The sequence below is a fragment of the Mytilus californianus genome, unplaced genomic scaffold, assembly GCF_021869535.1.
Source record: "Mytilus californianus isolate M0D057914Y unplaced genomic scaffold, xbMytCali1.0.p SCAF_4, whole genome shotgun sequence".
Taxonomy (NCBI): Eukaryota; Metazoa; Mollusca; class Bivalvia; order Mytilida; family Mytilidae; genus Mytilus; species Mytilus californianus.
In genome coordinates this window covers 24,713,085-24,727,852 of record NW_026262690.1, presented here as the reverse complement: position 1 = coordinate 24,727,852, position 14,768 = coordinate 24,713,085, and the positions used below count along the sequence as shown (strand labels likewise).

At 32.3% G+C, this 14,768-nt stretch overlaps 1 protein-coding gene across 1 annotated transcript; it reads right to left on the bottom strand.

The window, feature by feature from the left end:
• Window positions 1-3,167: 3,167 nt before the first annotated feature.
• LOC127737758 (uncharacterized) lies at window positions 3,168-14,158 on the bottom strand. The gene is made up of 4 exons (XM_052248660.1): window positions 13,150-14,158; window positions 10,914-10,982; window positions 7,216-7,305; window positions 3,168-3,985 (listed from the first exon to the last, which is right to left on the bottom strand). The coding sequence occupies exons 1-4, from the start codon at window positions 14,146-14,148 to the stop codon at window positions 3,875-3,877; spliced, it is 1,269 nt and encodes a 422-aa protein (XP_052104620.1). The 5' UTR covers window positions 14,149-14,158; the 3' UTR covers window positions 3,168-3,874.
• Window positions 14,159-14,768: the final 610 nt, after the last annotated feature.

Sequence of the window (14,768 nt, the reverse complement as noted above, 5' to 3'; positions counted from 1 at the left end):
GTCTAACAGTTTGTTTAGAAATTTTATTGTTATTGTCATGCTAAAGGTGATGGGTAGTAATTTTGAATTGCTACAAAAATGTCCTAACTAAGCTTTCATACAATTTTTCTTTCGAAAAGTCTTCTATATTCATAAGAACCAGACATCATTTGAATTTAAACATTTTATTTTCAGTAAAATATGTGTAAGTTTCCATGGAAGATAATCAATTTTTCTTTCGAAAAGTCTTCTATATTCAAAAGAATAATGTTTTAGGTGATCTCCCATGGAAACTTATTAACAACGTATTGTAATTTCACACATATTTTACTGAATGTAAGATGTTTTAATTCAAATGAAGTTAAATTCTTATGAATATAGAAGAACACCTGAAAGCCAGTGAATAATGGTTTTTGGCATTTTTGTTGTTTAAATTAACATAAACCGTTATTGATCCGTCGAACGGGAAAAATATATAGTTTACAAAACGCTTTAGCTATTAGAAACGCGAAATTAATTTTTTTGCGATTTCCCCTGACCCGCCAAAATAAGCGAAAATAAACACCCCGCGAAAATAACCCGCTATACGGTATGTATTTTGCTTTCTGAAACTCTTTTTCTATTGTCTCTATTAATCTATTACCTTTGTGTCTTAGCTCTGTGTATATACCCTCTTTATTGGTCAAGTGACACGTTCCTAACCAAAAGTGTATAACAGTATGCTTGTGCCTTTGTATTTCTTTCTCAATACGATCTTCCAGTAAATCCACCAGTGTGCTTGTTCTTGCACCACTGATACACCAAGATTCGATCGAAAAGTTATATTGTGTACATGCGTCTCTCAAGCAGAAACCCTTGCTGTCTGATATTAATATTGGTACTTCTTAACAGATACAGGAGGGTCTGTGTGACTGCTTTTCAACGTATCTTTGTAACTTTCTCCTGCTTATCTGATTGTTAAGGTTTTGTGTTTTACATCGTACAGTGAATTGCATTATTCCTGGCTTGTTCTGTATTTGGTTGGAGAGCTTACTAAAGGAACAATACTGGTGTATTAAACCCCAAACTGTCAACAACGGGCCGCTGTAGAAAAAATGTAAGATCGGTTTTGTTTCGATGTAAGGAAGAACCTTGTGTTGCTGATGCTGATGTTTTGTGTATTCATTGTGTTATTTTACGTAAAAGATACTACTTATCGACTTTTGTCGACTTGTTCACAATTTTTTGTTGGAGCTGTCAAATAGGGGAACTTTCATTTCCAATGCATGCGTCAGTTACTTTTGCCAAGTCTTAATAGGTTTTTGCAATACACCTTATCGTTATTTAGCCTAATCCGTAAACTTAGACAACTTCCATAAACAAAGGTCATCAGTAATGAGCTGAGGGAGGAAAAAGTTTAGAAAATATGCATTTTGAAATTTTTATAGTTTATGATTCCATTTTTGAAACACACATTAAAATCATAAAATGCTTTGTTTGAAAAAGAGAGGCGAAAGATACCAAAGGAATATTAAAACACTCATAAGTAGAAAATAAACTAACAACGCCATGACTAAAAAAAAGAAGAAAAAGACACATAGGCAAACAACAGTTCACAAAACACAACAGATAATTTAAACATGTCTCTCTGCACAAGACATTGTTAAAACCGGGCCCCAGATAGCTTTAACTGGTTTATGAAGTCATGAAAAAGTTGTGTTATTTCAGACCTGGATTACAATAAATATCGATAAGGTGTATGGAAGTGACGTGTAATGTGCAAACATCTTTGGACTCCAATGGTTGACTTGAGTATAGAAGTACAATTATCCGTAGACTTCTTCAATCTGACAGTAAAACCATTGCTACAATGGGGCACGAGTCGTCCATTTTGCTTTGTGGTATATATAAATTCACCACCACATACGGTCGCAATGGGGGTTTAAATCCGATACATTGTGTAAGGGTAATGTCAAGCTCTCTTCACGCGAAGGCTTTATAAGAAGTCAGTTGATGTCCTGTTGCAAAAACAATTTTCTGTGTCTATCAAAAAAACTCTTTATTTTCTAGTAGGCAGTCGAAACTCCTGCCCCTCACCCCTTACCTATTTGATTTAGTTTTAATTTGTTCTCGCTCTGAATATGCATGAAATAAGAACAAACATCAATTAAAAACCTAAGAAAACATAAAAAGCGCGAAAAACATTAGGGAGAATGAAAACAAAGGACAGCACTTGGAAAAACATTCTGGGTTAGTTTTGCTTGTGATGGTTGTATCTTGTATCAAAATGAAGCAGCAGATCAATGTAAAATTTGTGAACTGGAAGTTAGATTTAAATTTGTACTTAAAAGCGTGTCAGTTGCGAAGCATTTCACTCATGATAGTAAATATTATGGTTACCAATGCTCTTGTTAACAGTCTTTTATTAAGATTCCATTAAACGTTACATAACTTGATCTATATGACAATGCGATATTATATAAGTCATGTTGACACTCAGACATGGAAACAGATTTTATGACAAATTAGAACAATCACGTGAATAGACAAATGAAGTTTGGCTAGGTTCCTTCCTCGCAAAGACATTATTGTCTAATTGATAGATAACAACAGGAAATTAGTTTTTGCTAAAACAAGGACATCTTTTTATTCATATTTATTTATTGCTGTATGACTAATGAATTAATTATCTGCAAATATTATCTTAATCATTTCGTTTCAAAGAGGGTTTTGCTGTTTTAGATATCAAGATGATATTAAAGTGAAATGAATGGTCTTTGCAGCATGTGTTTAGATTAAATTTAATTAGGATACATAAGGTCAAAGTGCGATAAAAATGAGCTATGGACATTTGAATATGGGGGTATGATACTCTCTGTGAATTACAGTCCACAAGTGCTGGTGTCGACTAACACTGAAGGAGTAGTATTGTCGACTTTAATTCTCTCTGGGACTTATAGTTTACAATAGTAGTGTCGACTATGATTTTCTCTGGGACTGATAGTCCACAAGTAGTGTCGACTATGATCATAATAGGCTGTGGGTTCAACGTGAGCCCACCAGTTGTGTCATTTATGATACTCTCTGAGACTAACAGTCCACGAATAGTGATGTCTACGGTCAACTGTCTTGGACTAACAAATCACCGGTAGCCTTTGGTTTCGACTATGATACTCTTTTGAACTAACAGTTCTTTACCAGTAATGTTGACTCGTTTGAATTGTTTTACATTTTGTCATGTCGGGTCCTTTTATAGCTTGCTATGCGATATGGGTTTTTCCTCATTGTTGAAAGCCTTGCAGTTACCTATAATTGCTAACTTCTACGTCGTTTGGTCTCTGATGGTCAGTTGTCTTATTGACAATCATTTCACATATTTTTATTTTTTATTGTATTACCAATTCATTTCTAGCACTGGTTCGATACCACTGCCGGTGAACTGTTAATAACCGAGGTTATCATCATCCCAGTAGTCAGTGCTTCCGCACTTACCATATTTATAACATACATTTCAAGATATTTCCGCTAATACATCAATAACTTATTATAAATTAAGATTCCTACTCCTTCAGGCACTGTTAACCTTTGGTGGTTTTGGCTATTTATTTCATGTCCTTTTTGTCCAAAAACAAAACGGAGCTCGTCATATATTTATACTTCCCCAGCTTTTAAATGGATGGATTTGAACGTTCCAGATAAAGATAAACCCCAAAAAAGCTCGTTGGATACACAAAATTTATAAAGTGTGATATTCATGTTTTAACCAACAGAAAATGTTGCGTTGAAAAACTACCAAACGAGAATGTCTGGATTACCGCCATTATTTTTAAACAGATTATACGGATATAGATGTTTACTCTGTTAATAATTTACCACTGTAAAAAGCATGTTATGTTAATGGGAGCTCCTATTTGTTCTATGTTATTAAAGTCACATTTGTATTATTGTATAAACAGCTGTCACTTGGTGAACCAGTTGAAGTGAATTGTACTGCGATCACTGCATATGTTATAATTGTCCCAAATACCTGAAAGATGAAATTAATTCATTGAATATATGTACACCTTTACATACAGTCTACTACTATCTCATTTTTCACGTTGTCCGGTGTCTCTGATCAGTGTCCTTTTTAAATGTATGTGTTGAATCTGTATCTATGTTTGTACTTGTGTATCATAACCCGATATATACAGTTAAATAGCAGGAAGTCAAAATAAGGAAGACTATAGAAAATATTAGAAGAGACCGAAAGTGTCAAAAGGTAGTTTAAAAATTGTTACAAGGTAGTTTATCAAGTAAAACAAGTTTATTACTAGTTAATCAAGATTGTTTTATTCGCATTGTCTGACTGTGGTTACCGTTGTGGAGAAGTAATTAACAAACTATGTTGATGGTATTTTTGTGGAATATTTTTGCTACCCATATAAGATGTAAGAATTGTTTAATAATTGTGTTTGTTACAAGAAAAACATCTTGATTAATAAAATATAAATCTTGCCAATAAATTGAATTTATTTATTTTTTTCTATTCTTTTTGATGATTTGGTAAGCTCGTTAAACTTCAAATCAGTTCTGAAATTGAAACACCGTACACATACGACGTGTGTGTACTTCTACTTAGAAAAAGGAAATTATTATTTTTTTTTTAACAACATAATTAAATATTTATTTCAAATATTGGCTTGTTACAATATCCTTCAGGAGTCCAAGCTTCTCCTGATGTTCCCTGTTACAATCCACTAATCACTCAGGGTATTGATTAGTTGTAAAATACATATTACATTTGTACATCAAATATATATTAAATAATATCACTTAATATGACTATTCATATGTTTTCTAATAGTTGCTAAAATATTACTTTTTTATTTTCAAACATACTCTCCTATTGAACTCATTGAGAAAAATTAAGAAAACATTGACATTTTTTGTCTTTTGATCAGATATGTAATAGGCTTTGTAAATTGAAAAGCCAACAATCGTTAAAAAATAGTTAAAGTCAAAATATTCTTCGTCAAAAGTTTTATATCCAAATACCAAGTGTCTTAGTTTTATCTTAAAAGTTATTTTACTGTTTTTTAAAACTTCATTTATTTTATTCCAAAAAAGTTTTAAATACGGACACAGTATAAAGTAGTGATCATAATCCTCTTCTTGTGTACAAAAATTACAAGAACTATTGTTTACAATTTTCCACCTGCATAAAAGTTTCTTTGTAGGTAGAATATGTTGTAGTAATTTCCATCTAAAAATTCTAAGTTTATTTTCTTTTAAATATCTGAATAAAAATTTATATAAATTGTTTTGATATAACACATCATCTATATCAAATATACGCAGCCATTTTTTTGGTCCGATAGCTGGTTAAAATTTTTTATTTATCAGAGACTTATATAAAAGTTTATTTGATAGTGATTCTAATTTTATAGGTAAACCTTCCAATATAAATTGGTTTCTTTTTATATTAACAATACTTTTTACAGAATTTTCCGATTTTAAAATTGCTGCCCAGTCTTTTGGTATTAATTTCTTTACTAAATTAATTTCAGCTATCCAGTTTGATTTATTTTTTAGTTTATTTAAAATTATGTCTTGAGAAAAACAGCCTTTTCATCTATGATATCATTTACATAAATAAGATCGCTTTTAATCCAATTTTTAAAAAATATAGATTTATTTTCAAATTTAATAAAATTCCATAATATTTGTTTTCTTATCTCTGTTAATGTTTCTGGTTTTTTGTTAGACCTCCACCAGTTAATTTCCAACATTTAATGATATCTTTATAAAAATCTGGGATGTGTTCAATGCTTTCGTCTGGCTTATTCCCACTGTTTGTTTGAAACACTAACCAGTTTGACCCAAAATTATAAAAATAGTGCTGAGGTATAATTTTCCAACCTCCTTCACAATAATTTACTACTCTTTTTACCCACATAGCTTTTAAAGCAGTGAAATAACTCCTTATATCTATCATATCCAATCCCCCCTTTTTATAGGGACCAATAATTGAATTTCTTTTTACTTTATCTGGTTTATTATCCAAAACAAATTTAAAACAACTTTTTTCTATTTCTTTTAAATATTTCTCTGGAACTATGCAGGCAGATCCCACAAAAGTAAAAATGGGCACAATTAGTGTTTTGATAATCAAAATTTTTCCAAAAATAGTAAGATTTCTTTTTTGCCAAGCACAAAATAATTTATTCATCTTTTCAAAAAGAAAATTATTACCTTCGTCGTTCAATGTTGTTTTCAACTGCCCTTAACTGCCAAAATATCAATTAAAATTGAGAATGGAAATGGGGAATGTGTCAAAGAGACAACAACCCAACCAACGAGCAGAAAACAGCCCAAGGCCACCAATGGGTCTTCAACACAGCGAGAAAATCCCGCACCCGGAGGCGGGCTTCAGTTGGCACCTAAACAAAATTGTGTACTAGTGAAAATGGACGTCACACTAAACTCCGAAACATATAATAGAACTAAAGTTAAAAACCATACAAGACTAACAAAGGCCAGAGGCTCCTGTCTTGGGACAGGCGCAAACAATGCGGCGGGGTTAAACATGTTGTGTGAGATCTCAATCCTCCCCCTATACCTTTAGCCAGTGTAGAATAAACAAAATCACAGCAATACGCACAGTAAAACTCAGTTAAAAAGAAGTTCGAGTTCGATGTCAGAATAGGTAACAGAAGAAACTAAGCAAAATGACAATGATACATAAATTAACAAAGGACTACTAGCAGTTACTGACATGCCAGCTCCAGACATCAATTACACTGATTGAAAGATCATGTCTTCATCATACAAAAATCAAGCACAGTCCCTCCCGTTAGGGGTTTAGTATCATGTATGTTGAAATATCTATCAAAAGAATTATTCTAAATCAGAATGTCCAGCATGCAAACAATAGATATCTAAGGGCTGTTTTATTTTGTGTTTGTGAAATTTCCAACAGTAACTGACTCACTGCCTACATTATCACAACCTAGCAAGAATCTGAGAGTATTGTTATCCCTATCTCATTGCAAATCTTTGTGCTTCAACAACAAACGGCAAATTGAGATTGCTGTGCCTGTCATTAACGTTGATAGCATATCAACGTCAATGTATAGATATGCTCAATATATGTGATACTGACGGTAGTGCAAGCAGTTAAATGAAGGTTATTATATAACAAAAGTCTTTTTACCCACTGTAAATTTTCGTGTGATGATGAAGGTTGTACACATGCCCTTGTGCCCTCCTACTTACCATTAACACTGTAGAGTAGTCTATTACAAATAATCCGTAAACACTGACGCCAATTGGAGGACCAGTCAGTCTGTTTGTGAAAATTAGAATCTGAAATATAAAAGAAAATATTGGATATATGAATATATGACACGATAAAAATTGTATGGAAAATTTATCTTTTGAAACTACAATTATCTTATATTATCCTTAGGTGCCACATGTTAAGTAGGATCTGCTTAACCATCCGGAGCACCTGAGATCCCCCCTAGTTTTTAATGAGGTTCGTGTTGCTCAGTCTTTGGTTTTCTATATTGTGTTTTGTGCTCTGTTGTTTGTTTTTGTTTGTATTTTTTAGCCATGGCGTCAGTTTATTTTCAACTTTTGAGTTTGATTGTCCCTTTGGTATCCTTCGCCTCTTTTTGTCGAGCCTGTGACTTTTGTCGCAAAAGCGAGACATAGCGACCCTACAGTCCGTCGTCGGCGGCGTCCACAAATATTCACTCTGTGGTTAAAGTTTTTGAAATTTTAATAACTTTCTTAAAATATCCTGCACTTCTACCAAACTTGGACAGAAGCTTGTTTATGATCATAAGATAGTATCCAGAAGTAAATTTTGTAAAAAAAAATCCTGTTTATCCGTATTTTACTTATAAATGGACTTAGTTTTTCTGCCAGTTAACATTACATTCACTCTGTGGTTAAAGTTTTAAAAAATTTAATAACTTTCTTACACTATCCTGGATTTTACCAAACTTGGACAGAAGCTTGTTTATGATAAAAAGCTAGTATCCAGAAAGAAGTTTTGTAAAAAATTATTTCCTGTTTTTCCGTATATTACTTATAAATGGACTTAGTTTTTCTTCCAGTTAGTATTACATACAATCTGCAGTTAAAGATTTTAAAACATTTATTAGATTCAAAAACCATCCTTGATTTTACCTAACTTGGACAGAAGCTTCTTACAATCAAAAGATAGTATCTAGAGGAAAATGTTTAATAATTTTTTTCCCCATTTTTATTGAGCCTGCGACTTTTGTCGCAAAAGCGAGACATAACGATCCTACATTCCGTAGTCGTCGGCGGCGGCGTCCACAAATATTCACTCTGTGGTTTAAGTTTTTTTAAATTTTAATAACGTTCTTAAACTATGGATTTTTAACAAACAGGCGAGACACTTGGTTCCGCGGAACCCTTACGAATTTTTTAGATAAGAGTCTAAAAATACAAATGAAAGGAACCACATAAGCTGAAGTCAATCTCCTGATAAAGATACTCTGTATCTAATATCACGAAAGGCATGAGGCATATATGTAGTTGAAATCTTAGCTATACAAAACAACACCAGAAGCAACAATTTACAAACATAGTAATTTTCTCCTTTTTTGATATTTAATGTTTATACCCTTATTTTGTATATACTAGTAATATATTTGCCAATTGTGAACATTTGTCATACCAATACACATGGAAGATAACAGTTATCAGCAAATAAAAGAAAATAAAAAAAAAAAAAAACAAACCATAGGAACCAAAACCAACAGTTATGATAAAAATAAAGACATAGAAATTTCATAAAGGACAATATATGGGATAGATAACAAGCTTTAAAAGAGACAGACACAACATATTATGTTGTTTACTGTTTAATTCTTTTTCCTGGTACAAACAGGTCAGTGTATCTATTTTGAAACATACATCGTAAAAATATGAACTCAAATGATCACTGTTAACTTGAACAAAGAAATAAGTCAAAGCAAATTCATTGAAAAAAGAGGCAATATGTTCCAAATAGGGGAGAAAACAGTTTATAGCTGTTGGTAAACGTCTACCACTGACGAAGGCGAAGTTCAAATGATACCCCAATTTTGCGATACACTGTACCTTTTTATACTTCAACCGTGGACAGAAGTTTAAACTGTTTTAATTTAAGAGTTTTACAATTTGGTTACGTTATACTAAAATAAATGTTTTTAAAAAAAGCTAAAAAAAAAGTTCAATATGTGACGCATACTATGTAGTGGGTTCGAAAAGGTTTTCAAAAGTCAGGAAATAGCCCGGAGATGTTTTAAAAATATGAATTACACAAAAATATTTTCATGGATAAAAATGATTGGATTATTTAAGTAATCTTTTCCGCAGAATTATTGTTCTAAGCTCTATTGCAGGCTAGAATGGACTTGTAATAGTTGATTTCACAAACAAACCTCAAATATGAGATGATTGGTTTTATTTAGTATTTACTTTCAGCACTGCATTTTAAATAAAAATGACATTTTTACATTGTGCTGTTTTGAGTGCCACTGAATGCCACTCAGGTTTTTCAATCTCAAGCATAGAAGGCCTCAGTCGTATTTCACACAACTCTTTTGACTTGCAATGCTTTTCAACAGGGGCCAGCTGAAACCCGCTTCCGGGTGCGGGATTTTCTCGCTGTGTTGAAGACCCATTGATGGCCTCGGGCTGTTTTGTGCTCTTTGGTCGGGTTGTTGTCTCTTTGACACATTCCTCATTTCCATTCTCAACTTTATTTTCAACATCGTATTTGATTTTGGCTTTCCAACTTTTTATTCGAGCGCCACTGACGAGTTTTATGTAGAAGAAACGCGCGTTTGGCGTGACAAATTATAAGCCTTGTATCTTTGATTAGTTTTTAATACTTAAATTATTTTTTTTACTTTTTCATTCTGTAAAGAAGAACACTATGGATTTATTTCTTTCGCTAAATTTGGCACTGGTGACTTTACTTTGGCATTAAAATGGGTAATACTTTAAACGTCCGATTTATCTCTCTTGTTAAAATCACGTTTAGAATCTCTTCTTATGTGAAGGTATACACAGACTTGACGCTTGAATGTGTCGCTATTTTGATATCCCAAATATATCAATGCAGTGCAATTTCGTCAAGGTAACATGTGAATATGTAGTTACTGAAATGTCTATTAGACATACATTTTCTCAATTCGATATCCATTACCTGTGATAAATACTGTGCACTTCTTATTTCTAATTAATAAGAATTATATTTTTATGATAAACATTTTAGACACAACGGCAAATTCTTTCATTTGAAAATGAAATTTATAATAAGTAGTCTCTATAAAATCTTAAAATCATCTCTATAATATTGAAGTTAAAAATATCGTTATGCAAATTATATTCAATGTCAACCCATGCAACGGTTCAATTGTTAACAAGATGCTATCAAAATGACAGAAAACCCGTTTTTGTATTACTTTTATTAGTGTCATTGTTTAAGAAATACGGAAGAGCATAATTTCTAAACGGTGAAAGTGAAAATCGTCAATCAATAGAACTTGCTATCAGTAACAACATATTAAAGTTTAATTATCATTGGTAGAACTGTCTTCAACTTGTTGCACGGAAACTACTTAAAATAGAAATTTCCAATCAACCAAGAACCAACACTCCTGAACAGCTAATGTGAAAATTGTCAATATCAAATTTGACCTCCTTTTTGTAATTAGTAACAACATATTACAATTTTAAAAGGATTGGTGAACGGTTTATATGTTATTTTATGGAAACACCTAGAACCATCCGTCCGAACCGCCGTACCAATCGATAGCAATAACCTGATTTCCAACAAAAATTCGGTTAAAATCGATCGTTTCAATTTTTGACTTTTTCAAATTAGAATAAGTGTATCGTAAAATAAACATTTCTCAAGACTTTCATTAATGGTTGAAGTGTCTTACTTGATGAACCGTCTTGTCCGGTAGTACTGACATATCGAAGTTATGTAGTTCTTCAAGCGGTTGGTGAGCCTGAAATATAATTTGTTACTATACTACATAATAAAAAGTAAAATCACAAACATACCGAACTGAATAGGAAAATTCAAAAAGGAAAGTCCCTAATCAAATGGCAAAATCAAAAGCTCAAACACATCAAACGAATGGATAACAACTGTCAAATGTTTGCGGTGACCAATTAGGGTTGGAAAATACCCTTTGAATTTTCAAGAGGAAGGAGAGATATACATATATAATTAAAAAAAACAGAAATATCATTCAGGATTCTAAAGCATTCTGGTTTATTTCAAATTTGTCTATGGCTATGAACATGTTAATTTCTTTTGTATATACTTAATAAAGAACCGATTTGTCATACCAATACACATGGAAGATGACAGTTATCAGCAAATAAAAGGAAAAAAAAAAAAAAAAAAAAAAACCATAGGAATTAAAACCAACAGTTATGATAAAAATAAAGACATAGAAATTTCATAAAGGACAATATATGGGATAGATAACAAGCTTTAAAAGAGACAGACACAACATATTATGTTGTTTACTGTTTAATTCTTTTTTCTGGTATAAATAGGTCAGTGTATCTATTTTGAAACATACATCGTAAAAATATGAACTCAAATGATCACTGTTAACTTGAACAAAGAAATAAGTCAAAGCAAATTCATTGAAAAAAGTGGCAATATGTTCCAAATAGGGGAAAAAACATGCAGAAATTTTATACGTTCAGGTATTTCACATCCAATCTTTTATGATAATATTCTATACAAATCACAAACATGTCGTCAGTCACACCAAAAGCTAACCAAACCCTTAATTGATTCCCTTATAGGGTCTTTGCATTGGAAATAAACACATTTATTCTAAAACTAGTTGTTGGAATGATACGGGTTTTGTTCTTCTCATATATTTTATGATGGTATGATACTAAACCCCTAACGGGAGGGATTGTGCTTGATTTTCATATGATGAAGACATAATCTTTCAATCAGTTTAATTGAGGTCTGGAGCTGGCATGTCAGTAACTGCTAGTAGTCTTTTGTTCATGTATGAATCATTGTCATTTTGCATAGTTTCTTCTGTTACCAATTTTGACATCGGACTCAGACTTCTTTTAACATGTTTAAACTGAGTTTTACTGTGCGTATTGCTATGTGTTTGCTTATTCTACATTGGCTAGATGTATAGGGGGATGGTTGAGATCTCACAAAACATGTTTAACCCCGCCGCATTTTTGCGCCAATCCTAAGTCAGGAGCCTCTTGTCTTTGTTAGTCTTGTATGTTTTTTTTAACTTTAGTTGATTTATATGTTTCGGAATTTAGTGTGACGTCCATTTTCACTGAACTAGTACACATTTTCGTTTAGGGGCTAGCTGAATCCCGCCTCCGCATGCGGAATTTTCTCGCTGTGTTGAATACCCATTGGTGGCCTTGGGCTTTTTTGTGCTCTTTGGTCGGGTTGTTGTCTCTTTGACACATTCCTCATTTCCATTCTCAATTTTGTGTAGGACTCTATGATATGTGATTGATGTCTTTTGTATTTATGTTTGTTGTTTTTGTGCTTCGTTCAAATTTTTTGAGTTAAGCCATTTTCAACTGATTTTTACAGTTTGTTTTTATATTGTGTTGTTATCAATGTCCCAGGTTAGGGAAAGATTGACTGCTCGCAAACATATTTAATCTCGCCTCATTCTTTTATTGCCTGTCTCAAATCAGGAGTCTGTAATTCAGTGGTTGTCGATGGTTGATTTCTGCCGTTTTTGTTTTGGTTAATTGTTTTGTCATAAAAATGCTACGCCATTTGAATACTGATCGATAATAGTCTCATTGGAAATCATACCACATCTCCTTAATTTTATACTCATTGGTAATGTATGCTTAGAAGCTAAGAAATATTTTACTGTATATATAGAAATAGAAGCTGAGAAATGTTTAACTGCATAAATAAATAAACTATATAAATGTAGCCTAATCTACATATCGCGCTCCCTTTTCTGACGATCACCATTCATTTTGGGTAGACACGTATGAACACGAAAAGTTTAGCTATGAGAGGTTTAAATCTGCGTATAACTTGTTATAGTTATTTTATAATGAAAAAGGACATAGCTATTTACAATAAAAACTTAGAAGATAAGCTTTGTATAAGGATAGTGAAAAGTGATTTCAAGTAGTACTTACCATGCTGTTGATAGAAGCCCCTTCAAATGTTATTGCAAACATGGCAACAAGGTTAAAAACAATAGTACCAATCATCTTAAAACCATCTTCCCATAACAAGGTACCTGACGACAGTCCATATATCATAAAACATATAACAGGCGTACCCATAGCATAAAACCCTCCAGCAATGTGACGTAAAACAGGGTTTACCGTAGACAAAATGTTAACAATAACTTGATGCTGTTGACGAATATCTTCCATCTCTGTTGAAATAGTCATTGGTCGTTTACGTAACTGGACCAAACGAATTGAAATATGCTCGAATTCTTTTTTGATGCATTGTAGAACAAAAAAGTAAAATAAAAAAACAGAGATACAAGTAACCATAGGATGAATCATCAAAACTCCATACATAACACTTGCCAAAACAAGTGTTGAACCTGTAGAGTTTTGTAGAGGCCATATGAACATTCCATAAAGTGAACTTCGGTCTATCCAATCAAAGGAAAATGATGCAGCTATTAGTATGTTTGTTATGAAGACTTCAACAATTAAAACAATCGTTATGACATCTATGATACGTTTGTATTTTGTCCTTTTGAAATGAATTCCATAATCACACTCATACTCGTCAAATGTTACAAAGAAAGTCATCAGTTGTTTAGAACTATACAGAAACATAATAGCCATATACTCGATGAGGAAAAAGAACCAGACAAACGAGAAAAGCCCGATATGGTATTTCAGTTTACCTGTAGCCGACATAAATGCTCCAATAAAACGAAATGCATTGAATATCGGAATGAACTGCATGATACAACAGAATAAAATATGCGAAATGTACTTAACTTTGCTCCCTCTATTTTTATCAGTTGACAGTACAGCCCCACTTATCTTCATCACGGTTAAAGCTGAGGTAAAAATAGATGATACTTTATTTTTGGATCTACGAACATCCTCGTCATCAATTTTCTGTACATTCTGATCATAAACCTGTGACCTTTTGAAAAGAGCCATGTAAACCTATTGCATAGCTACAAAAGTGACATAAAAATATTGAGTTGAAAAATAATCAACGTCATTATTAGTTGCTTTTCATGAAATTAATGGACTTTTCGACCAAATTTCCTGTAAAATAATGCACATATAAATCAATCAATGAGTTGATTTCATTTGTTATCTATGGTTATCATATGAAATGTATTCAATAACATATAATAATAATAGTTTTTGCTCATGTTGTTTAATTGCCTTGAATAATAGATAAGACCTTTTAATTTCATTTAATTATTTAACATATATTTCTCTAATAAATAACAAAAATATGAATAAAAGCCTTCCAATAGATAGAGAAAAACGGAATTATTTTGAAATTGTCTTACCTGATAACCAATGTGCTTGAAGGGAAAAACTTAGTCAGGAACCAATTAATACATCGATAAGACTTTTATGGTTACCTCAAATGTCAACAATAAAGATCATACACGAGAACACAGGTAAACATAGCTTCAACGAATCAATAGTAACACTACAAAGATGTTGCATAAAGATTCTGTAATTTTAATCGGCAGACAACAATCGCGAGGCATTCAAAAATTATGTCTTATTTTCTAAATAAAATGCAACAACGATAACTG

What these genes read in the sequence shown, in the direction of transcription:
- LOC127737758 (XM_052248660.1), bottom strand. Translation starts at nt 14,148, where the DNA reads ATGGCTCTTTTCAAAAGGTCACAGGTTTATGATCAGAATGTACAGAAA. An exon ending in CGGACAAGACGGTTCATCAA is followed by an intron (nt 7,306 to 10,913) that starts GTAAGACACTTC and finishes TTTATATTTCAG; the next exon opens with ATTCTAATTTTCACAAACAG. An exon ending in ACTACTCTACAGTGTTAATG is followed by an intron (nt 3,986 to 7,215) that starts GTAAGTAGGAGG and finishes TTCATCTTTCAG; the next exon opens with GTATTTGGGACAATTATAAC.